Source organism: Delphinapterus leucas, chromosome 9, assembly GCF_059928025.1.
Source record: "Delphinapterus leucas isolate spDelLeu-1000000601 "Yukka" chromosome 9, BTC_Dleu_Yukka2, whole genome shotgun sequence".
Classification (NCBI taxonomy): domain Eukaryota; kingdom Metazoa; phylum Chordata; class Mammalia; order Artiodactyla; family Monodontidae; genus Delphinapterus; species Delphinapterus leucas.
The window spans coordinates 1,384,514-1,409,662 of record NC_143137.1 but is presented as its reverse complement, the minus strand read 5'-3'; the positions used below and the strand labels follow the sequence as shown (position 1 = coordinate 1,409,662).

General features: G+C 42.9%; 1 protein-coding gene across 5 annotated transcripts in view; it reads left to right on the top strand.

The window, feature by feature from the left end:
* The first annotated feature begins 749 nt into the window (after positions 1-749).
* UBE3C (ubiquitin protein ligase E3C) overlaps positions 750-25,149 on the top strand; it is a 121,427-nt gene continuing 97,027 nt past the window's right edge. For 4 of the 5 annotated variants that reach the window (XM_089917108.1, XM_022576519.3, XM_089917107.1 and 1 more), the window contains exon 1: positions 750-1,157. In XM_089917108.1, the coding sequence (XP_089773234.1) occupies positions 1,092-1,157 (66 nt within the window). In that variant the 5' untranslated portion in view covers positions 750-1,091. The remainder of the gene's footprint in view (positions 1,158-25,149) is intronic. The other variant, XM_022576527.3, reaches the window with a different exon arrangement.

Here is a 25,149-nt window from a genome sequence, read left to right as displayed (position 1 = left end):
TTTACGTATATGTGTACGCGATATATATTTCTCTGTGTATATGTGATATAGATGTATGTGTATATATGTGTGTATATGCTATATATGTGTGTATATATTGATGTGCATGTGACAGTTATGTTAACTGTATGTATGCATACATGGTATGCTTTTATACATGTGCATGTATGTGATATACATTTGTATCTATGTGTGTATGATATATACGTGTATATATTGAAATATGTGTGTATGAAGTTCACACATAACTGGGTCACAACGTTAAATGATGCACTCTCTACGGGCATTAAGTAATAAAGCTGATATTTTTCCCCTCAGATCAGTCAAGTTTGGTATCATCGAAAGCGTGGAGCCCGCTTCCCAGAAAAGTGCACAAACAACATCCTAGTCGCACTCCGGCGCGCAGGCGCCCACCGACCCCTGCAGCCGCCCTCGGCGCACTGTGGAGATGGGATTCATCCCCACCACTTGGGACGCGCACGCGCGCCTGCCCCTCCGCGCGCCCCCTCCCCGGGCACCAGCGCCCCCGCGGCACCTGCGGCCCCCCCTCCCCGGGCACCTGCGCCCCACCTATGCGCCCCGGCCCCGCCCCTCATCCCTCCCGCCGCAGAGCCTGGCGCCGCCGCTTCTTCCCACGCTCCGACGCGCCGTCGATGCGGGCGCGCGCACGCGGGCGGGGCGCCGGGAGCAGCGCCGCGGCGTCGGTGTCGGGCGCGCGCACGCCGGCGGGGCGGCGCACGGCAGCGGCGGCAGCGGCGGCCATTTTTCCTCCCGGCGGCTGCTCCGGGTGCAAGTGCGGGGTCAGCGGCCCTGCCGGCTCTCGGGCTCGGCCGGAGCGGCGGGGAGGCGTGGATGAGGGGGGAGGTGGCCGAGGGCTGCCCCCAGTGTCGCCGCCCCTCCCCCCACAGGGCAGTGCGGGCGGGCAGAGCGCCGGCGGGCGCGGGCTCGGGGTCACTTCCTGGCGCGGCCTCGTCCTCGCCGCTCCCCTCCCGCCGGGACCTCCCCCGGTCGCTGTCCCCGCCGGGGACCCTCCCCCGGGGCCCGCCCGCGCTCTCAGTGTCGGGCCCTCCCAGATGGGATAGGCTGTAAAGATGTTTAGTTTTGAAGGGGATTTCAAAACCAGGCCCAAGGTGTCCCTGGGAGGCGCGAGCCGGAAGGTAAGAGCGGCCTGCGTGCGGCAGTGCCGCGGGGCTGGGCGGGGCCAGCCGCGGACTCCGGGCGGGACGGCTGGCTGGGGGCCGGCTCGGGTCCGGGAGGGGTCCATCCCGGCGGAGGGACGCGCGAGGGGGCGGGCTGCGGGGTCACCTGCTCCTACGGCTCAAAGCGGGTCTGGAAGGAAAGCTGATGGGGAAAAAGGACTTTGTGGACCGGAATCGCCAGGAAGCTGCAAGGATGCTGAGGGTGGACGGCCTTTTATACTTAGGTAGTGAAAAACTCGGGGCAAAGGACACAGTGTTTCTTTCAGAAATGAACTTTAGATACTTTATCACACTTGACTGATGGTGATTGCTTTTAGAGTACTACGTGGGGGTCTTGTCTGTTGTAGAAAGTAAGTAGAATGTATTTGTTCATGACAACAGTCTCTGAAGTTGAGGCGGAACTCCTCATCATAGGCCACGTGTTTGAATCCAAGGCCATGAAAGTCGTCCTTTACCAGCCTTTTGGAAACACTTCTGGAGAGACTCTAGCACTTTTTTTCTGTTACAACTGGTCGTATGATTATTCTTAGGATAACAGTGTAGAATAAGGGCGTACAAACTAGTTACTGTGCTATCCTCTCTGATGACAGGCATATACTGATTCGGTGGAATTGCTGACAAGTAGTTCAGCGTCGGTGTTGCTTCATTTGTTTGCTTGCTTTTTACCACTTCTCCACTGGATCCCTTCCCTGCCTGTTTTAGTTTTATCAGACTAAAAATAAAGTGTGGTCGCCCTTGCTTAGAGTGTTGGAAAAGTTCAAGTGAGTATAATTAGCAGATTGTTTACTAAATAATTTTCTAAAGTGTTCTTTCAGTGGTTCGTCTATTCTTCTGTATTAGTGTATTCTGTATGTTACACTTAACGACGGGGTTGGCACATGACTGAGCAGATGCTCAAGTCCACGTACGAATATCCCCTTTAAATTGTACTGTGGGGGTATGTGCATGATGGTTTCTGAGGGTAGAGGAGGGGAACCCAGCAGGGATTTGGGCAGGAAGTGTGCTGATAACTTACAGGCTTTGGGTTTTGCATGATGGTGATTGGTTGGAGGCTGCAGAACTAGGTGCTAGACTAGGTGCTGTGTAGGTGTTGTGCAGGGCTGGCGTGGGTCACATTCAGTGGCTTGGGTATTCATGAAAATTCCAAATGAGATCAAAGGACTTATGACATTGGAAGAACCTCTGGGCCAGATCTAGTTTACAGGTGGGATAAAGAGCTGTTGAGTGATAGCACAGCCACATAGCAAGCTGGGGGCAGGTCACCACCTTAGAATCCATGTCACCTCACTTACGTAGGACTTTGTGACTTCTGTTACAGACAGGAGTGCCCTGCCAGGTCCTGCTAGGGCGTTGATCCTGTTTTCTCACCAAGTAACACATCTCTTCTTTAAGGAAAATAGTTATCTGTTGATCAGAATCTCAAGGGGAGATTGCACGTCTTGCTTTTCAGTTGTGCGAAACAATTTTTTCCCCCTTTTTACCCCCCTTTTCGTTGAGGTTTAGACTTAACATACAGTCAGGGTCACAGACATTAAGTGTCTGTGTCTTAGGCCATGTCCCTTAGAAGCCTGAGGAGGAAATCCTTGTGCAGGTGAAATTGAGGAGGGAAGAGGAGAGGGCAGGGGACCAGGGGTTTTCTTGGTTGGAATTTATCTTTAGCTGGATCCCACCGACAACTCTGGAGCGTGGCTGGCATCACGGAGTTGTCCCGTCTTGAGGTGAGGGGGCTGGCATTTTGTATCCCCGTATCATTTAGTCGTTGTCTGCAGGCTCCCCCTGGGGTGGGTGGGAGTGTAATTCTCCAGAGAGGGTGGCAGTAAGGAGCCCACCACAGTCACTCTGCAGTGGCTGGGGGGTGGGTGCATTGGCCTGGGACCGGAATCTGGGCAGGGAATTGACTGTAGGTTCGGCTGGAAGGATTTTTACAGCCCACCACTCCCATCAAATAACATGCCCAGCATTCCAGAGGCCCCCCGTCTGCACCTTTCCATTCTAAGCCCTCCTACCCAAAGGTAACTACTATTCCGACCTTTATTACCACAGATCAATTCTGCCTGTTGAACTTCTTGTGCGTAGAGGCCACTCTTTTTGGACTGGCCTCTGTGGCTCAGCATTTGGTCTGAGAGGTGGGATCCATCGTCTTATTCTGGTTGCATTGTCTGAACGTACATAGCACAGTTGATCCGTATTTGTTGTATGTGTCTCTGGGTGGACACATGCTCTCACGTGCTGCTCACACGTTGCACGTGGGTTTAGCTCCAGTGCACTCTGCCTCGTTCTGAGCGTTTCAGTGGCTCCACTTCCTTGCCAACACTTAGCGTTGTCAGTCATTTTAATTTGGCAGTTCCGGTGGGTATGTAGTTTCATTGTAGTTTTAATTTTGTTTCCTAACAACTAATGATGTTGCGCACCCACATATGCTTATTTTCCTTAACTCTCTTTGGCTGCAACATAAGTCTTTTGCCTCATTTAAAAAACAAAAACTTAAAATGATCTTTCCCCCATGTCTTAAATTATTGTTTGAAATTTTCCCTTCTTAAGTTTAGTGGAAACTGAATAGTTGCTACTTTTTGGATAAATACATCTTCCCCCCCCCCAAAATTAAATGAATATTTAAAATGTTTATTTGTAAAGGTTCTTTGAAGGATCTGAAACATTGTAAGGAAAAGTTCATGCCCTCGTTGTAATCTTGTTGGGGAGATAAGACTTACAACAGTTAAGCATAAAATAACAATAGAGAGAGCAATTACCACATTCTGGGTTTTCCTTGGGCTGATTCAGGAAAGAATAGAGTTGGTTGGGGCTTAGTCTTGAAGGATGCCTGGAATTAGTGAGCTGAGAAGCAGGGGTATTCCAGGTGGGTGGAAGGGTATACATTGAGTAGGTATATACTGGATTGGGTAGGTATATACTAAGTCACATAGGTTTCCACTTTTTAATATTTCTGAAGTCAGGATACATGGTGGCATGATAGTTTATTGGCAGTATTTTTTTCTATTCTTGGTAGTGCATAGAAGAATATCTTAATGGTAATTTGATTACAAGTATAGAAATCCACTGTTATTAGCATCTTGCCTTAATGTGGTTCATTTGTTACATTGATGAACCAATAGCAATACATTAAGATTCATTCTTTGTGTTGTGCTTTAAGTGGGTTTTGACAAATGTATAATGACATGTATCTGCCATTACAGCATCATAGAGAATAGTTTGTTGTCCTAAAAATCCACTGTGCTTTACCTATTCATCTTCTCCCTTATCCCTCACACACCGCCGCCCTCCTGCCCCGAATCTCTGGCCACCACTGATCTTTTTACTGTCTCCATAGTTCTGCCTTTCTAGAATGTCATGTAGTTGGAATCATACGGTGTGTGGCCTCTTCAGATTTGCTTCTTTCACTTAGCAGCATACATTTAAGGTTCCTCCATGCCTTTTCATAGCTTGCTAGCTTGTTTTTTTATCCTATTTTTTATTAACAGACTATTTTTGTAGAGCAGTTTTAGTCTTAACAGAAAAAACTGATGGGAAAGTACAGAGAGTTCCCACTCTATCTTCCTAGCACATTGTTTTCTCTATTATTTCCATCTTGCCATAATGTGGTACGTTTGTTACAATTGATAGACCAATATTGATACCTTATTATTAAGTCAGTTTATATCAGGGTTCAATCCAGGGGTTGTACGTTCTGTGAGTTTTGATCTTTTGAGACTGGCTTCTTTAACTTAGGAATATGCTTTTAAGGTTGTTCCAGGTCCTTCCTGGCCTGATGGCTCTTCCCCCCACCCCACTCTAAGTTGCTGAATACTATTCCATTGTCTGGATGTACCACAGTTTATTTGTCCCTTCACCTGCTGAAGGACATCTTGGTTGCTTCCAAGTTTTAGCAATTATGAATAAAGCTGCCATAAACATCCACATGCAGGTTTTGTGTGTAGACATAGTTTTCAGCTCCTTTTTGTAAATATCAAGGAGCCCGATCATATGGTAAGGTTATGTTTAGTTTTGTAATTAACTGCCAAACTGTCTTCCAAAGTGGCTGCACTGTTTTGCATTCCCACCAGCAATGAGAGTTCCTGTTGCTCCACATCCTCGCCTGCCTTTGGTGTTGTCAGTGTTCAAATTTTGGCCGTTCCAATAGGCATGTAGTGGTATCTCATTGTTTTAAGTTGCATTTCCCTGTTGACATGTGATGTGGAGCATCTTTTCACATGTGCTTATTTACCATCTGCGTATCTTTGTTAAGATGTCTGTTCAGGTCTTTATCCCATTTTTTAACTGGGTTGTTTGTTTCCTTACTGTTGAGTCTTAGCAGTTCCTTATACACATTTTCAATGTATTTGTATATATTTTGCAGATATAAACTCTTTTCAGAGAGGCCTTTTGCATATATCTTCTCCCAGTTTTGAGCTTGTCTTTTCATTCTCTTAACAGTCTTTTGCAGAGCAGAAGTTTTTAATTCTAATGAAGTCCAGTTTTATCAGTTTTTTTCTTTCATGAATTGTGCTTCTTATGTCGTATCTAAAGAGTCATTGCCAAACACAGTGTCACCTGGTTTTTCTCCTGTGTTAACTTCTAGTAGTATTATAGTTTTGTATTTTACATTTAGGTCTGTGATCCATTTTGGGTTAATTTTTGTGAAAGGTGTTAAGGTCTGTGTCTAGATTTATTTTTTCTTTCTGTTTTGGCCTGTGGATATCCAGTTGTTCCAACATATTTGTTGAAAAGCTGTCCTTTCTTCATTGAATTGCCTTTGCTCCTTTGTCAGAAGATCAGTTGGCTGTATTTTTGTATGTCTGTTTCTTGCTATTCTGGTCCGTTCATTTATTTGTCTGTTCTGGATTGTTTTGTTTTGCTTTGTTTTTGCCAGTGCCATACTGTCTTGATTTCCGGAGCTTTATGGTAAGTCTCAAAGTCAGCTAGTGTCAGTCTTCCGACTTTGTTCACGTTTTTCTTCAGCATTGTGTTGGCTTTTTTGGATCTTTTGCCTTTCCATATCAACCTTAGAGGCAGTTTGTTGATATTCACAAAATAACTTTTATATATATATATATATATGTGTGTGTGTATATATATATTTTTAAGCCACTGTTATATATATATATGTGTGTGTGTATATATATATATTTTTAAGCCACTGTATTTTAGGTGTATTTGTTGCATTTGTTTTTATTGAAATATAGTTGATGGTACAATATTACATAAGTTACAGGTGTACAACAGTAATTCACAGTTTTTAAAGGTCATACTCATAGTTGTTATTAAAATATTGGGTATGTTCTCTGTGTTGTTCAGACTTATTGGGATTTTGATTGGGAATGTGTTGAATCTGTAGATCAAACAAGTTAGGAAGAATTGATCTTGACAATATTGAGTCTTCCTATTCAACATGGAATGTCTCTCCATTTGTGCAGTTCTTTGATTTTATTCATCAGACTATTGTAATTTGCCTTATACAGACTGAAGTATTTCTTTTTCGGGGGGTGCTAATATAAACAATACTGTGTATTTAATTTCCAGTTCCAAATGTTCATTGTTGGTTTACAGGAAGGCAATTTTGTTTTGTATTTACCTTTTTACCAATACCTCCCTATTTCCCTCACCCCTGTCCACCCAGCCCCTGGCAGCTACTTTTTTACTCTCTTTTTTGACTTTGACTTTTTTTCGTTTTTTTTTTTTTTTTTTTAATATTCCATGTATAAGCGATACCTACAGCATTTGTCTTTCTGTGGCTTATGTCACTTAGCTTAAGGGCTCTCAAGGTCCATCCATATTTCTACACATGGTAGAATTTCCTTCTTTCTCTTGGCTGAATAATATTCTGTTGTGTGAATGCACCACATCTTTATCTGTTCGTCTGTTTGATGACCACTTAGGTCTTCGTATCTTTATTATTTTGAATAACGCTGCAGTGAATATAGTGGTGCAGATATCTTTTCAATACCTGTTTTCATTTCTGTTGTATAGCTACCAAGAAGTGGGATTGCTGGACCATAAGGTAGTTCTATTTTTAATTTTTTGAGGAACCTTCATATTGTTTCCATAGTGGAAATGTTATTTATTTATTTTTATTATTATTTTTTTAATTTCAAATTCCAGTTGTTCATTGATGGAATATGGAACAGCAATTGACTTTTGTATGTTAATCTTGTATCCTGCAGTGTTGCTATAATCACTTATTAGTTCCAGGAGTTTTTCGTTAGTTCTTTGGGATTTTCTACAGAGACGATCATGTCATCTGTGACCAAAGACAGTTTTATTTCTTTCTTCCCAATCTGTATAGCTTTTGTTTCCTTTTCTTGCTTTATTGCATTAGCTAGAGCTAATGATGTCAAAAAGGAGTGGTAAGAGATATCCTTGCTTTGTTCCTGATCTTAGTGGGAAAGTTTCTAGTTTCTCACCCTTAAGTATGATGTTAGCTGTAGGTATTTTGTGGTGGTTCTTTATCAAGTTGAGGAAGTTCCTATCTATTTCTAGTGTGTTGAGAATTTTTGTCGTGAATGGGTGTTGGGTTTCTTTAATTTACTTTTAATTTTTAAATTTTTATTTTCTTTTTTGGCCACATGGTATGGCATGTGGGATCTTAGTTCCCCAACCAGGGATCGAACCTGTGCTCCCTGCAGTGGAAGCACGGAGCCCTAACCACTAGACTGCCAGGGAATTACCTGGGTGTTGGATTTTGTCAAATGCTTTTTACTGTGTGATCATATACTTTTCCTTAGTCTGTTGATGTGATGGATTACATCAAGTGTTTTTTGAATGCTGAACCAGCCCTGCATACCTAGCATAAATCCCACGTGGTTATGATGTATAATTCTTTTTATACGTTGTTGCATTCAATTTGGTAGTATTTTGTTTGGGGATTTTTGCATCTGTGTTCCGGAGAGAGTAGCTTTTATTTCTCGTGATGTCTTTTTCTGGGTTTTGTATTAGGGTACTGCTGGCCTCGCAGAATGAGTTTCACTGTAGAGCCTACCGAAACCAGCTACTGTAATTTTAATTTCCCCTTTCGGTAAGTCTAGAATACTCTTAGGATTGTAAGCACTCTGACTGGTTAGTTTTATGTAACTGCCCTCTGTTGTGTAATTGGAGGTCTTACCTACAATATCTTAACCTGAAGACAAGTCCGTGCTGTTCCGCTTTGAAGAGCTGGCAGTTGGTATGCATGTTGTCATACAACTCTGCGTATGTTGCAGTGGAACATAAACTGTTTTTTACACGTCTGACATGAAGTAATATACATGTTGTCATACGACTCTGTGTATGTTGCAGTGGAACATAAACTGTTTTTTACACGTCTGACATGAAGTAAAGTAGAAACATTTTCCAAAATCAGATTTTAAGATTTACTGTCAGAACTGGTATTATTACCTTCCTGTTTTATCTAGCAGCCCCACATCTGTTCTCTTGAATATGATTTTCCATACTCTTCACATACGGGACCAGAACACTGTAGTTCTCCGTAGCATATAAGGTCAGGAATTGTTGATCTGGTTCCTGGGGAAACCAAGCAGAATGGAAGGGCTGAGACTTTGTCTAATTCTCTTTGGACTTCTAATCAGGGTCTAGGGTGAGGCAAGCAAGGCACGTAGGGCACAAAATTGAAGGAGGCTCTCACTCGAGATGCATAGGTGCAGGTTGCTTAAGGTGGCACTCGGGTTCATGGCCCTGAGGTGAGTGCCTCCTTAAATTTTGTGCTCAGGCACCTACCTGGCTTGCCTTCCCTAGTCCTGTCTGGCTTTGCGTGCTCCAGCGTGTGCTGATTTTCTTGAGTTACAGAGTTAGTTGTCAACTAGGTCTCTTAACTAAGGTAATAAACAGGTCATCTCATAGGACTGTAGAAGAGCCCTCAGAAGAGGTTATTGCAAAAGCAGTAAAGAGTTTTCCTCTGTCTCTTACCCTCTTTTCTTATAACTTTAAAGAATGCGGACATCTAGGAGTTTGGAAGTTAAGCATTTTATTCTTTGACCATGACCCTTATTTCATTCCGCTGTGTCCTTGTTCTCCGGCCACGGCCTCTTCACGCCTTCTGTTGCCTATGCCGCTTGTGAGCATGAAGGCAGGGGCAGGAGCTTCCTTCTGGCCGACTGTCTCCGGAGCCCATCACCTTCAGTGGTGACCAAGTTAAAGTTGGAGACGCCTGCTGGGGGGGGGTGTGTGGGTGGCAGCGTAAATCAGCACAACCTACCTGGGGGATGGTTTAACAGCACGCATCAGGAGTCGTCAACAGGTATGACCCCTCTAAATCCAATAAGTCTACTTTTAGAAATTTATTCTAAGAAACTAATTTGACAGGTGCATGGGATAGATGCATGAGAAAGAAAAGATGATGTTTGTGGCATTACTTATAGTATTGAAAAATTCAAAACAATCTAAATGTCTAACAACAGGAAATTTGTTAAATGGTATAACAGTGCGGTGGGGTACTATACAACTGTTTAAAGTGGTCATGATCTATATTTGTTACTATTTATCATTTATTGATGTCTACTCATTATATGTATTAAACTGTCATTGTTAGCGGAAATAAGTAGATTGCAAAACAGCAGTCTGCATTTAAATTATGTTAATCTGAACGGTCACGATCTCTGCTTTACCAGTGTCTTAATTTCCGATGAACAGAGGTCTAGTTCTCTGTGCATCATAGTGGCTTAAAGCAGCACATTTTTGTCCTCTCACTCCGCTCTGTGGGGCAGGCATCCGACAGCAGCGTGCAGGGTGGTTCTGGCCTGGGGTCTCTGGAGGCTCAGGCATCGGAAGCCTTGCCCGGTGCTGGGGGAGCCACTGTGGGACTGGCTTATGCCTGTGCCTGGAGGCCAGTGATGGGTCCTGGCAGGAGGTGTCGGCTCCTGCCACTCGGACATCACCTTAGGGCTGCTTGAGTGTCCTCCTGACCTGGCAGCTGGCTTCCCCGGAGCCAGTGATGCAGGAGAGCAGGGAGAACGAGGCAAAGCCTGTTACGAGGGAGTCCTGAAAGTCATACGTTGTCACTTTTGTCCTATTTTATTTGTCAATCCAGTCCACACTCAAGGTGAGAGGAATCAAACTCCACCAGTTTGGAAACGTAGCAAGGAAAGAACTTGGTAAACTAGGAACAGCTTAGAAAACTGGTGAAATAGAGAACTGACTTAAAATTCCCTTCTCCCAGGCGAGGCTCCCTGACTGCGAGCTGGCCTTTCCTGTGAGCTGTTAAGCTCTTGCGTTCCTGCGCGGTCTTTCCTGAAATGTTATCTGTTAGGCAGTTTATTTGAGTTAAGCATCTTCCTCAAAAAAGCCTCAGAATCATGAGAGGCTGCCATTTATTTGCAGCAATTTGAATTCACTTAGATCATTTACCTTTTTAATCCAACCACCCTTGGAGAAAAGGGGGGAATATACAGGGGAGAAAGTAATATGGGAATGAAAGTGTTTGGCTTGTCGCTTTGACAGCCATAGGGCAGGAGGTAGATGCATCAGGCCTTTGGAGAGAGGGAGTGAAGTACGAGAGCATCGAAGCAAATTTCTGGCCATCTGAGAGCTGCTCGGGGCGCCTGTGCTGGAGCGGAGGGGGAAGCCTGTTTCCCTCCTCTTCCAGGGCCCCGGGCGGGCAGCGTAATGTCAGCGCCCTCGGCTCTGGTGTGCTGGACTGCGCTTCTTAGCACTGCTTACAGGTGGAACGCTGTTGCCACCAGCTAGGAGGATCCGCACGGACAGAGGTGTCCACCCTGGAGAGGTGGCAGTCACCTACAGCCTGCAGCTGGCTGGAGTGGGGGTGGGCCAAGAGAAGGCTGGGGAGACGGGCAGTCAGGGGCCAGGTCATAAAGGGGCACCTTGGGAGCCACTGACGGCTTTTGAAGCAGTGAAGTGACCCTGAGCAAACTCAGGTTTTAGAGGGACGATTGTGGGGCAGTGCAGGGGCTGGACACCAGGCGAGAGACAGGCAGCTGTAGTTGTGCAGAGGAGTAGTGAGGGCCTGAAGCAGGCAGCAGGAACTGAGTGGAGGGGTTCAGGGCTGTCGAGGAGCCAGAATTGATGAGCTCTGGTGGACAAGCATCACGTCAGGTGTCAGTCTGGGGTGACAGGAGTGGACAGTGACCCCATAATCCGACACGATGCTGAGTTCCTAGGGATGTGTTCAATGTAAAATGCTTGGGTTTGCTCAGTAGGCAGGTGGGGTGCTAGTCTGGAGCTTCAGGTAGAGACTGGGAGTCCGTTGGTCCATCAGTAGGTAACAGTTGAAGTTGTGAGATGCTCTGGAAAATGTTCTGCTGAGAAGACATGTGGGCTCAGGACAAAACTCCGAGGGACGCCAGTGTTTACAGAAACAGAGGAAGAGGGGCACGCAAGGGAGAGGTGCTGCTGGGGCCAGTGCGTGGCCAGCCAGCAGGCGTGGCAGTGTGCGCAGACAGTAGTACTGACTGAGAGGCCGTGAGCAGAGCAGAGCTCATTAGAAAAGCGGGGCTTGTTGGAGGACCTCAGACCTTTTGTACTGGTTTTGAGGTTTTATTTGCTGTAGCTGTGACTATATCCTGTGTACTGACCATAAGACGTTTATATAAACTTTAGGTTATTCCAAAGCTGAGGATCCAATTGTTCAGTCTATTTTCTAAAATTAAAATTTCGTTTTCTTTTTAAAATTACCGTGCATGTTCTTTGTATGAGCTGTGTATGATGAAGTATACATGTTCATCCTTTACTTTTGGACATTTAGGTTGTTTCTATTTTGTTGTGAACAACATCTTTATAGCCAATGATTATAATTATTCTTTAGGATACATTGCAGAAAGAAGCTGAATTGCTTGGTCATTGTGCACATAGGCTTCTGATATGTTTTGTTCTCTAGAAAAAATTATATCAATTTCCATTCCCTGGTCTTAGCAGTTAAGTGCTGCCTTAGCATCTGTGCATTTGCAGGGAGCCTCCGAGGGCACTTTCTCTCCAGGGTGTTTCTGTTTTCTCTCCTTATTTGTTAGTTACCTACACTGCACCCCTCAGGGTTTGTCCTCCTGCTTGTTGTATGCTCTCACCTCTTCTTGGCTCCTTCTCTGTGAGGCGGAGGTGTTGGCATCCCGTAGAGGAAGAAATCAGGGCTCAGAGATTCCAGATCATTTAGTGGAGTATGTGAACCCTGGTCTGGATGTTGGATGTTGTGTAGGCTGCACATCTTGTGTTGCTTCTCGCTTTGCTTAAGCTCTCCCTTAACTGCTTGGCAAGTTGAGGACCATGTCCTGCAGGCACTGAAAGGATGGCTTTAACAATCCTATGTCTTCTTGAATTAATTTTTCTTATGATATGCAGCTTTAGTACTCTCTTTAGCTTTTTTAGGAACATTAGTAAACTGTAGTGTGTTGGCAAGCAGCACAGTTCATAGCACATCTTTACTGTGAAAGGTGAAATGTAAAAAGTAAAATGGGGGCTTGAAAAAATGCTTATCTTCCTAACCAATTGTCTGCAACTTATTCATCTCTTCTGGGCTTCTTGTTTCCACATCTTGTAATGGGAAAGTCATAATTCTTGATAATGAGAAAGTTAGATTATCACTAATCTTCCTTGGTCTAATAACGTTTCCATTTCTAATCTCCAGTCAGTGGCCTTTAAAAAGAGTTACCTTTTTTTTAATTGAAAAAGTTATAAAAACTGAGACTCTTCTAAAGGGCATATAATGAAGTCTTCCTCTCACTGAGACTCCAGACGTCCTCATTCTTACCGGTTCCTCAGCCTTTTCAAAACTAGATTAAATATAAATAAACGTGTGCCCCTGGCTTTTTAAGTAACTGTGAGAGCTGCTGTCCTCCTCAGCACTGTGTCTTAGTGACGCTTCCACGCCAGCACCTTGAGATGTAGTTTCTCTTCATGGATGCATAATATTCCACTGAATGGTTTGTACCATAGAGCCTCTTTCCTATTGATAGATGTATATGTGCAGGTTGTTTCCAGGGTTTTGCTAGTAAAACAGTGCCATAATTAATACACAGTTTTGGTGTAAGAAAAGAAGGTCTTTAAAAAAAAAGAAAAGAAGGTCTTTTGGAATTTATTGTAATGAGATATAAACTATTGCATTTTATTTTGGTACCTTATTTTTTTAATAAATAAATTTATTTATTAGCTGTATTGGGTCTTCATTGCTGCACACGGGCTTTCTCTAGTTGTGTTGAGCAGGAGCTACTCCTCATGGTGGTGCGCGGGCTTCTTCTTGCGGTGGCTTCTCTTGTTGCAGAGCACGGGCTCTAGGCACGTGGGCTTCAGTAGTTGCAGCACACGGGCTCAGTAGTTGTGGCTCACGGGCTCTAGAGTGCAGGCTCAGTAGTTGTGGCGCACGGGCTTAGTTGCTCTGCAGCATGTGGGATCTTCCCAGACCAGGGCTCGAGCCCGTGTCCCCTGCATTGGCAGGCGGATTCTTAACCACTGCGCCACCAGGGAAGTCCTTTGGTTTTTAAATGAGCTCTTTTCACATTTTATGCTCTTTACACATGTTAATATGTGTATAAATTTTGTTCTAGTCTTTTTGCTATATAGTGTTTGAATTGGGAATCATATTGTACATTGTTTTATAAATATGATTTTTAGTAACTTATTACTGTATTTTGATGCACTTTTAAATATTTGCATGTATGTGAAGTTGGTTGCTGTTATATTTTCTTAAAGTTTCTTTCTTTTTTTTTAACATCTTTATTGGAGTATAATTGCTTTACAATGGTGTGTTAGTTTCTGCTTTATAACAAAGTGAATCAGTTTTACATATACATATGTTCTCATATCTCTTCCTTCTTGCGTCTCCCTCCCTCCCACCCACCCTCCCTATCCCGCCCCTCTAGGTGGTCACAAAGCACCGAGCTGATCTCCCTGTGCTATGCAGCTGCTTCCCAATAGCTATCTACCTTACGTTTGGTAGTGTATATATGTCCGTGCCTCTCTCTCGCTTTGTCACAGCTTACCCTTCCCCCTCCCCATATCCTCAAGTCCATTCTCTAGTAGGTCTGTGTCTTTATTCCTGTCTTACCCCTAGGTTCTTCATGACATTTTTTTTTTCTTAAATTCCATGTATATGTGTTAGCATACGGTATTTGTCTTTCTCTTTCTGACTTCACTCTGTATGACAGACTCTAGGTCCATCCACCTCATTACAAATAGCTCAATTTCGTTTCTTTTTATGGCTGAGTAATATTCCATCGTATATATGTGCCACATCTTCTTTATCCATTCATCCGATGATGGACACTTAGGTTGTTTCCATCTCCTGGCTATTGTAAACAGAGCTGCAGTGAACATTTTGGTACATGACTCTTTTTGAATTATGGTTTTCTCAGGATATATGCCCAGTAGTGGGATTGCTGGGTCATATGGTAGCTCTATTTGTAGTATTTTAAGGAACCTCCATACGGTTCTCCATAGTGGCTGTACCAATTCATATTCCCACCAGCAGTGCAAGAGTGTTCCCTTTTCTCCACACCCCCTCCAGCATTTATTGTTTCTAGATATTTTGATGATGGCCATTCTGACTGGTGTGAGATGATATCATTGTAGTTTTGATTTGCATTTCTCTAATGATTAATGATGTTGAGCATTCTTTCGTGTGTTTGTTGGCAGTCTGTATATCTTCTTTGGAGAAATGTCTATTTACGTCTTCTGCCCATTTCTGGATTGGGTTGTTTGTTTTTTTGTTATTGAGCTGCATGAGCTGCTTATAAATTTTGGAGATTAATCCTTTGTCAGTTGCTTCATTTGCAAATATTTTCTCCCATTCTGAGGGTTGTCTTTTGGTCTTGTTTATGGTTTCCTTTGCTGTGCAAAAGCTTTTAAGTTTCATTAGGTCCCATTTGTTTATTTTTGTTTTTATTTCCATTTCTCTAGGAGGTGGGTTGAAAAGGATCTTGCTGTGATTTATGTCATAAAGTGTTCTGCCTATGTTTTCCTCTAAGAGTTTGATAGTTTCTGGCCTTACATTTAGGTCTTTAATCCATTTTGAGCTTATTTTTGTGTATGGTGTTAGGGAGTGATCTAATCTCATACTTTTACCTGTACCTGTCCAGTTTTCCCAGCACCACTTATTGAAGAGGCTGTCCTTTCTCCACTGTACATTCCTGCCTCCTTTATCAAAGATAAGGTGACCATATGTGTGTGGGTTTATCTCTGGGCTTTCTATCCTGTTCCATTGATCTATCTTTCTGTTTCTGTGCCAGTACCATACTGTCTTGATTACTGTAGCTTTGTAGTATAGTCTGAAGTCAGGGAGCCTGATTCCTCCAGCTCCATTTTTTGTTCTCAAGATTGCTTTGGCTATTCGGGGTCTTTTGTGTTTCCATACAAATTGTGAAATTTTTTGTTCTAGTTCTGTGAAAAATGCTAGTGGTAGTTTAATAGGGATTGCATTGAATCTGTAGATTGCTTTGGGTAGTAGAGTCATTTTCACAATGTTGATTTCTTCCAATTCAAGAACATGGTATATCTCTCCATCTATTTGTATCACCTTTAATTTCTTTCATCAGTGTCTTATAATCTTCTGCATACAGGTCTTTTGTCTCCTTAGGTAGGTTTATTCCTAGATATTTTATTCTTTTTGTTGCAGTGGTAAATGGGAGTGTTTTCTTGATTTCACTTTCAGATTTTTCATCATTAGTGTATAGGACTGCCAGAGATTTCTGTGCATTAATTTTGTATCCTGCTACTTTACCAAATTCATTGATTAGCTCTAGTAGTTTTCTGGTAGCATCTTTAGGATTCTCTATGTATCGTATCATGTCATCTGCAAACAGTGACAGCTTTACTTCTTTTCCAGTTTGGATTCCTTTTATTTCCTTTTCTTATCTGATTGCTGTGACTAAAACTTCCAAAACTATGTTGAATAAGAGTGGTGAGAGTGGGCAACCTTGTCTTGTTCCTGATCTTAGTGGAAATGCTTTCAGTTTTTCACCATTGAGGACGATGTTGGCTGTGGGTTTGTCATATATGGCCTTTATTATTTTGAGGAAAGTTCCCTCTGTGCCTACTTTCTGGAGGGTTTTTATCATAAATGGGTGTTGAATTTTGTCGAAAGCTTTCTCTGTATCTATTGAGATGATCATATTGTTTTTCTCCTTCAATTTGTTAATATGGTATATCATGTTGATTGATTTGTGTATATTGAAGAATCCTTGCATTCCTGGAATAAACCCCACTTGATCATGGTGTATGATCCTTTTAATGTGCTGTTGGATTCTGTTTGCTAGTATTTTGTTGAGGATTTTTGCATCTATGTTCGTCAGTGATATTGGCCTGTAGTTTTCTTTCTTTGTGACATCCTTGTCTGGTTTTGGTATCAGGATGATGGTGGCCTCGTAGAATGAGTTTGGGAGTGTTCCTCCCTCTACTATATTTTGGAAGAGTTTGAGAAGGATAGGTGTTAGCTCTTCTCTAAATGTTTGATAGAATTCGCCTGTGAAGCCATCTGGTCCTGGGCTTTTGTTTGTTGGAAGATTTTTAATCACAGTTTGAATTTCAGTGCTTGTGATTGGTCTGTTCATATTTTCTATTTCTTCCTGATTCAGTCTTGGCAGGTTGTGCATTTCTAAGAATTTGTCCATTTCTTCCAGGTTGTCCATTTTATTGGCATAGAGTTGCTTGTAGTAATCTCTCATGATCTTTTGTATTTCTGCAGTGTCAGTTGTTACTTCTCCTTTTTCATTTCTATTGATTTGAGTCTTCTCCCTTTTTTTTCTTGATGAGTCTGGCTAATGGTTTATCAATTTTGTTTATCTTCTCAAAGAACAAAGGTTCTTTCTTATAGGTCTATAAAAGAAGGAAAAATCCACAGATCATAGGTTGTGCATTATTTACGAATAAAACGTTTGGTAACTTTTAACGTTTTAATTAACTCAAAGTATTTTACTTGAATATTCTTCAAATTGTGTAAAACTATTAGTATTGTGTTAGTGCGTGAGAGTGGGAAAATATACTAACTTGAGACAGATGTGAAACTGATTGTTCTATTTACATTGGTAAATGGAGTGAATTGCTAATGGAAAATAATCCAAATATTTTGGAAACAAAGGAAATCTCACAGTTTTTAAAAAATCAAGGTATTAATAAACATGCTAAACTTATTTTTATAAGTGGTTAGCAGTCAATTTGAGCATTTGATTTTATGGAACTTGTCATGTTATGTACATTTACTTTGACCTATACTCAAATATTTGACCATAAATTTTTTTTGATTCTGTTGGTTAATGAAATCTAATTTAAACTACATATGGCTTACTTTTTAAAAACTTCATTTTGTTCCCACTAAATTCATTTGCATGAAGAAAGCATTTTCCTCCCTTTAAAAAACATCTTTGTTAATGGTATTTGTGAAGTTTGGCCATATTTAATTTTCAGAGTAGATAAGATAATGTGCCGAAGGCTCAAAGATCAAATAGAGAAGTTTGCTGTAATTTACTGTTGTTTACATATTGATGAATAGGGTTAGTGTCACAGCTGTGGAGGTGAGAGATTAGCACTGAAAGCAACAGGTTTGCTATAGGAACAATAGGTTTAGTCATTCCAAAAACAGTTGATTCAGTGTACTTTATGAAACTGGTATATAACTGGGCTGGTAAACCCTAACTTGTCTAGGCCTGTAGACTCTAAAAGGTAAAAGCTATTTTCAATTATAATAAATTGAAACCAAAAATTTGTTAAGAATGAAAATCTAAATGTGCGTTTTACTGGTACCCTATTGTTCTGTTCCTCCCAGCCACTTAATTAATGACTTATTCTTGGCTTTGTTGAGCTGTTTTTAAAAACTTACATTCTGGAGTAGCTTCGTTAGTATCTTATTCTAAAAAAGTGAGAAAGTATTACACGTACTTGGATAATAATTCAAGCAGTAGAAAATAAAGATTCAAATAAAATGAACATCTCCCTGCCTTTCACCCCACTGCTCACTCCCCCAGTCCCTGATCCTTGTAATGAGCCTGTGTTCCCAGGTGCTTCCCTGTCCTCTCAGAGCTGTTTTCTGCGCGTGGAATCACTGAGATGTGCACTCTTCTCTTGTTTGAACACACGCTAGAGCGTGTTGAATAGACTGCTGTGCTTCTCCCTCCAGCACTACGTCTGGACATAGCTCCAGATCAGTACAAATAGATCTACTGCATTTTTCAAAAAGCTGTGTGTGGGCTTCCCTGGTGGAGTAGTGGTTAAGAACCTACCTGCCAACGCAGGGGACACGGGTTCGAGCCCTGGTCCAGGAGGATCCCACATAGTGCGGAGCAGCTAAGCCCGTGCACCACAACTACTGAGCCTGCGCTCTAGAGCCCACGTGCCACACCGTGTGCCACAACTACTGAGCCCATGTGCCACAACTACTGAAGCCCTTGCGCCTAGAGCCCGTGCTTCACAACAAGAGGAGCCACCGCAGTAAGAAGCCCGTGCACTGCAACCAAGAGTAGTTCCCACTCGCTGCAACTAGAGAAAGCCCGCGTGCAGCAACAAAGACCCAGTGCAGCCAAAAATAAATAAATAAAATAAATTAAAAAAAAAAAAAGCTATGTACAATACTCCATGTAATGAGGGTTCTGTTAAGTTATTTAGCTGTCATGTATTTTAATGGCCGTTTAGGTTGTTTTCAGCTTTTTTGCTAATTTAAACAGCACTGTGGTGCATATACTTGTATATGTGCCAATAATATTTGTAGGTTACATTTCTAGAAGTGCTAGGTCAAAGGCTATTTTTATAGATATTTCCAGATTGCCCTCTAAGGAGATCATATCAGTGTAAGAAAGTGGCTGCTGTCCATCTTCATCTCAGTGTTATCTGAGGTTTAAAGTTTGCCAGTTAGATGGGTTAAAAAGCCTATCATTGTGTTTTTATTGCATTTTTTCCTAAAAATGAGTAAAGATGAAGTTCTTATGTTTAAAATATATTTTTGTTTATTTCCCTATGTACTATTTATAGCTTTTGCTAATTTTCTATTTGATTGTTGATCTTTTATTTTAAAAATAAATTTATTTATTTATTAACTTATTTTTGGCTGTGTTGGGTCTTCGTTGCTGTGTGCGGGCTTCCTCTGGTTGTGGCGAGCAGGAGCTACTCTTCGTTGCGGTGCGTGGGGTCCTCATTGCAGTGGCTTCTCTTGTTGCGGAGCGTGGGCTCTAGGCGTGTGGGCTTCAGTAGTTGTGGCACATGGGCTTAGTAGTTGTGGCTCGCAGACTGTAGAGCGCAGGCTCAGTAGTTGTGGCACACGGGCTTTGTTGCTCTGCGGCATGTGGGATCTTCCCAGGCCAGGGCTCGAACCCGCGTCCCCTGCATTGGAAGGTGGGTTCCCAACCACTGCATCACCAGGGAAGTCCAGTTTGTTGATCTTTTAAAATTATCACTGAGAGCTTTTACAAATAGTTGGTTTTGCAGTGTTACAAATATTTATTCTCACTTTGTCAACTTTTTAAGCCTTGGGTATGGCATTTTTCTGTGTAGGAAGTTTTACTTTTTATGGGGTCAAATTTATCATTATTTTTTTAAAAATATTTCTTTTATTTTTGGCTGCGTCGGGTCTTAGTTGCGGCACGCGTGGGCTCAGTAGTTGTGACTCGTGGGCTGTCTAGTTGAGGCATGCAGGAAGTTTATCATTCTTAAATAAGTTAATAGACTTAGTGTGTGGTGTGATATTTCTTTCTTAAAGAAAGTCTTCCTCCACACTGAGATTTTAAAAACAATCCCCACATTATTTTCACGTATTTTTATAGTGCTGTATCTGTGTGTAAATCTCAGGTCCATCTGGAATCTATTCTGATGTGAAGACTTAGGGATACAATGTCATTTATTTAGGCTACTCAGTTGTTGTGACACTGTTTATTGAATAATACATTTTTCTCTGCAAATTTGAAATGCCGGCTTTATCAGCGGCTGAATCTCCTTGTTTATTTATGTCTCCCTGGAGACCCTCTGACAGTGACCTGTCTGCTCCTGCTTTAGCCTTATTAGTGTAGGTCAGTGTTTGTCCCAGAGTATGGAGTGGGATGATTCCGGTGGTACGTGAGAGAACATTTAAAAACATGGTCATTTTTTTTTAACCTTTTTTTAACAACTTTTTTTTTTTAGTGGTTTGAGAGACGGCAGTTTTATTTATTTGTTTGTTTATTTATGGCTGCGTTGGGTCTTCGTTGCTGCGCACGGGCTTTCTCTAGTTGCCATGAGCGGGGGCTACTCTTTGTTGCACTGTGTGTGGGCTTCTCATTGTGGAGCTCTAGGTGCGAGGGTTCAGTAGTTGTGGCACGCAGGCTCAGTAGTTGTGGCCCATGGGCTCTAGAGCGCAGGCTCAGTAGCTGTGGTTCATGGGCTTAGTTGCTCCGCACCATGTGGGATCTTCCCGGACCAGGGCTTGAACCCGTGTTCCCTGCATTGGCAGGTGGATTTTTAACCACTGCGCCACCAGCTAAGTCCCATCGTAGTATTTATTTCAACACCCAATAGAAAGATCGAGCTAGGACATCGAGTCTGTGGCTTCCCTGGAGTGCTTGTTCTTTTTTATTATTATTTTTATTTTCTTTTGGCTGCGTTGGGTCTTTGCTGCTGCTTGCGGGCTTTCTCTAGTTGCGGCGAGAGGGGTCTCCTCTTCATTGCGGTGTGCGGGCTTCTCATTGCAGTGGCTTCTCTTGTTGCGGAGCACGGACTCTAGGAGCGCGGGCTTCAGTAGTTGTGGCACCTGGGCTCTAGAGCGCAGGCTCAGTAGTTGTGGTGCACGGGCTTAGTTGCTCCGCGGCACGTGGGATCTTCCTAGACCAGGGCTCGAACCCGTGTCCCCTGCATTGGCAGGCGGATTCTTAACCGCTGCGCCACCAGGGAAGCCCTGGAGTGCTTGTTCTGATGAGGCAGGCGTGGGCGCCAGGGATGGACTGCTTCTCTAGCCCTGGTCCACACAGCTAGGGTGAGTTCCTGGATGCTGACTCCCATTGTGCACTGTGGTGGGTTTGTTGTTTTGCTCTTTTAGCAGCCTGGTGAAATTTCACTTTGAGAAGTTTATAGTTATTTACTGGTTCGAGCCATGTGTAGGCACTCAGAATTGCGAGTTAGGATCCGGCCTATGCCTTTATTTTTCCCACCTGACTGCTGGGCCTGACATACTTTGATCATTCATTACTGCTGTTTTAAGGGATGGGGTTTGTTTTGTTTCCGTATTTTCTGCTCTTCTTCAGAGTAACCACAGCCCGACTGGCCCTGTGTGGCGTAACCTGCTGAAGAGTGACCTTCCACGGCATTTGGTGGCCACATCCTTGAGGATGGTGCCCGTGTGGCCTCCAGGATTCTGACTAGTGCAGATACAGTCGCTTTCTGCATGTTGAGTAGTCAGCCCCGTGTGCTGGGTTCCCGTCTGTGAATGTGAACGCACCTGTTCATTGTGTGGAGGCGTAGGAGTGGAGGTCATCTTCTCTTCATGGAAGAGAAGACATTTAAGCTGAGTCTCACCTAAGGCGAGCGGGAGCTTGCCAGGTGTGTGTCAGTGCCAGGAGGGAAGGCCAGGCTGGGGAGGGGTGGGGCGTTTGAGACTTGGAGGGTAGTTGGGGGGCATGCCGTGCTGGTGGCGCAAGAGAAAGAGGAGGAGGTGTTTGACCGGAATACTCCTGCACCAAGGCTGTGTTTGAACTTGACCCCTTAGAACACACTGGTCGTTCTCCAATTACGGTCTCAGATAGGCTACCATGAAGTAGGAAAATGAGACCAGCGTGGTAGGTTTTACATAACTTTGGTTCATGTAAATAATTGAGCATTGAGAAGAGATGGTTCCGTCTAGTGTCCAGTGGTCTTTTAGGAAATGAGTAGTGGATATTGCAGTTTTTGTTTGTTTTAAAGGCGTAGCAGCCCCCTGTGCAGGTAGAGGGTGGGAAGCCACCGAAGGAGTTTAAGCTTAAGTCATGGGTGATTTGAACTCTGAATTTTCAATCCATACTTCTTCCCTGTTCTTTATTACCTGTTGACTGACTTGTCGGTCCCAGAGATGTCTCAAGGTCAGTGAGCTTTAACTTCGTCGTTCTCTCCCTTCCATCCCATGCTGTCTCGGTATATGGCTCACCTAACCAGAGATGGGGGTCTCCCGTTCCCTCTCGATGCTGGCCTCGAGGTCAGCCCAGCCTCTCCCTCCAGCCCTGCTTCCTGCCCAGCGCCCCCTCTCGTGCCTTTCCATCTTGTCATCCTTCTGAACACAGCCTTCCAAGATTTCTTTCCAATTCACCTTTTCTTCCGAGAGTTCTCTGAGTCGCGGAGGCGGAGCGCCTGTCCTTCTCTGCGCTGCCTCGTCCCCGGTGCCCACCTGTATTGAGATGTGCACTCTCAGGGGCTGGGCCGCTCCTGCTGACTCTGCTTTATTGCTAGTGTCTAGAATCGTGTCCGGCCCATGGTGGGTGCTCAATTCATTGGCTTCTTCTGCTCCCACCAGACTGTGTGCTCTTTGGAAACAAACACTTTTATTACTTTTAAAATAGCCAGTGCCTAGCATGACGCAAGAGTTAGCCAATATTTGTTGAGAATAAATTCCTGTCCTGTGCCTCGTTTGAATGTCCTTTGCACAGAGACGGTCTCTGCGTTGGGGAATATAGGAAGAGGCTCCAGTTCTGATGTGGGATTTGGTTGCTAGCTCAGGTGCTGCATGTGATGGTGTGCATAACTTATAGACAGCGATTAAGTGCTGTCACACTTCTCCTTCTGTGCTGAACGGGCTTTCTGTGGCCACCTCTGTGTCCCAGGCCTTTGCGATTGCTCACTGCGCCTTTCCTGGGCACTCGGGGCCCTTTGTCGCTCACACCCTGCTGCTCCCCGTGCCTCTGAACTCGTGGCACATTTGGGTGACCCCAGTTTTTTTCTGTGGCCTCTGCTCCCCACCAGCCTCCTTTCCGATATATCTTAGGGAGCGTGAGTGCTCTTTGAAAGACCTTCACATCATTTTAAACTACAGTTGAAGTCACATATAAGCGTTTCTGTATGTGTGTCCAGGACTTTGGATTTGCTTGCTGTGCTTATTTTATAATTTTTGAAATGAGCTGTTTTAAGTAGGAAACTTTACAGCCCCCGAGCACAGATAAGAGAAGTGACCTTCCATTTATATGGTGTCCTCTGTCCAAGGATTTTAATCTATAGGTCATCAAAGGGTAAGGATATTCGTCCTCAACACATTCAGCATTGCCTCTGGTGCGTTCATAGCCATCTCATATCGTATGCTTCAGATTTCAAGTATTCACTGAGAATCCAGTTATGCTTTTTGATAATTGGTACCTATTTTGATTTTTAAAATACTTCATCCTCTGTGCTGTGTTGCAGGTATTCAGAAGTGCTTTTCAGCTGTTACGGTTGCTCCTTTTAGACTACTTTGCTGTACTTAAAGGAGATGTTCATTCGTTCATTTTGTGAATATTTCTTTTGTTTTTTTTTTTTTTATTTTATTTTATTTTTTTTTTTCATTTTGTGAATATTTCTTAACTCCCTACATGTGGCAGACATTGAAGCCAATGATAGGGACCTGGTGGTCAGACAGGCCAGGCCCTCAGACCCCAGGGCTTTTACATTAGTGGCAGCCAAGCTTATGTGTGAAGTCACTTTGGGGACTGCTTTGCTGGCATGTACCATTGTTTTAAAAGTAAAATGTGGGTTTAATTTCACACATTAAGTATATTTTCTCATAGTTGTAACAGCATGTATCATTTTAAGAAATCTTAGCTCTTTAACTATAACCAAGTAATGAGCATATATTAAATCTGATTAAATGGAATAGAAGGAAGAGAAATTACAGACATATATTTACCTCCTATTCATAAATAAAGATAATGACCAGAAATATGGCTGTATTTTTATCTAGAAGCTTTCCATAATTCTGAGCACTTTTTTTTTTTTTTTTGCGTTACGTGGGCCTTTCACTGCTGTGGCCTCTCCCGTTCTGGAGCACAGGCTCCGGACGTGCAGGCTCAGCGGCCATGGCTCACGGGCCCAGCCGCTCCGCGGCATGTGGGATCTTCCCGGACCGGGGCACGAACCTGTGTCCCCTGCATCGGCAGGCGGACTCCCACTGCGCCACCAGGGAAGCCCTCTGAGCACTCTTTACTTTAGATTTTTCCATTGCTCCTCATCCTTTTAATTAATCAGTTAAAAACGAAATACTTTTCTGACCTTTGACATGTGATAGATAAAGACTTTTTATTTGAGTTCAAGAAATAAAACTCTCTGTAATGGAAAATATCTGGAGGATTTATTTCTTTGGCTGAAAATTTTGTCAGTTAGAAACTTCGCTCTACACGTTATGTATTCCCTTCACATATCAAAGTATTATTTTAAATTGGCTTCATTACTTTCTGACTCTATTCTGATGAGTTGTATGTTTGTGTTAAGAAATTTAGGTTTATTAATTTTTCTAATTATTTATATGTTGATGTCTTAGGCCTTTAATTTTATTTTGGATTAAATTTACAAAAATAAAATGCCCATACATTATAGACTGGAATGGTTCTGGGGCGGGAGGAGGGTGGTCTGTAAGTATTTTTATTTTATTTGAAATGTTTAACTTTCCCATTTGTTATTTCACTTCCTTCTACATATCAGGTAATTTTATTCGAAATATAGTTTTACTTACGATGAAAAGAATTAAAAAATTTTTGATAACAATAAAAGATTGATTTTTTCACTGAAATTTTTATTGAGATAATTGTAGACTCACATGCAGCTGTTAGAAATGATACAGAAAGGTCTGTTGTTTGCATTGCCTAATTTCCCCTGGGGGGTGTATTTTGCAAAGCTGTAGTATGTGCTCACAAGCAGGATATTGACATTGATACAATGCACTGATCCTTACTCAGATCTCCCGGGTTTTACCTGAACTAACGTGTGTGTAAGGAAATCAGATTTTATTCTTAGAAAACAACTGAAATACTACAATTAGATCTGTGCCCCCGGGGGTGGGGGTGAGGGAACCATTTAGCCTGTTGTGCCTCAGATTTCTTACTAAGTCAGACGGTTTGATTGGATGATCTCTAGAATCCTT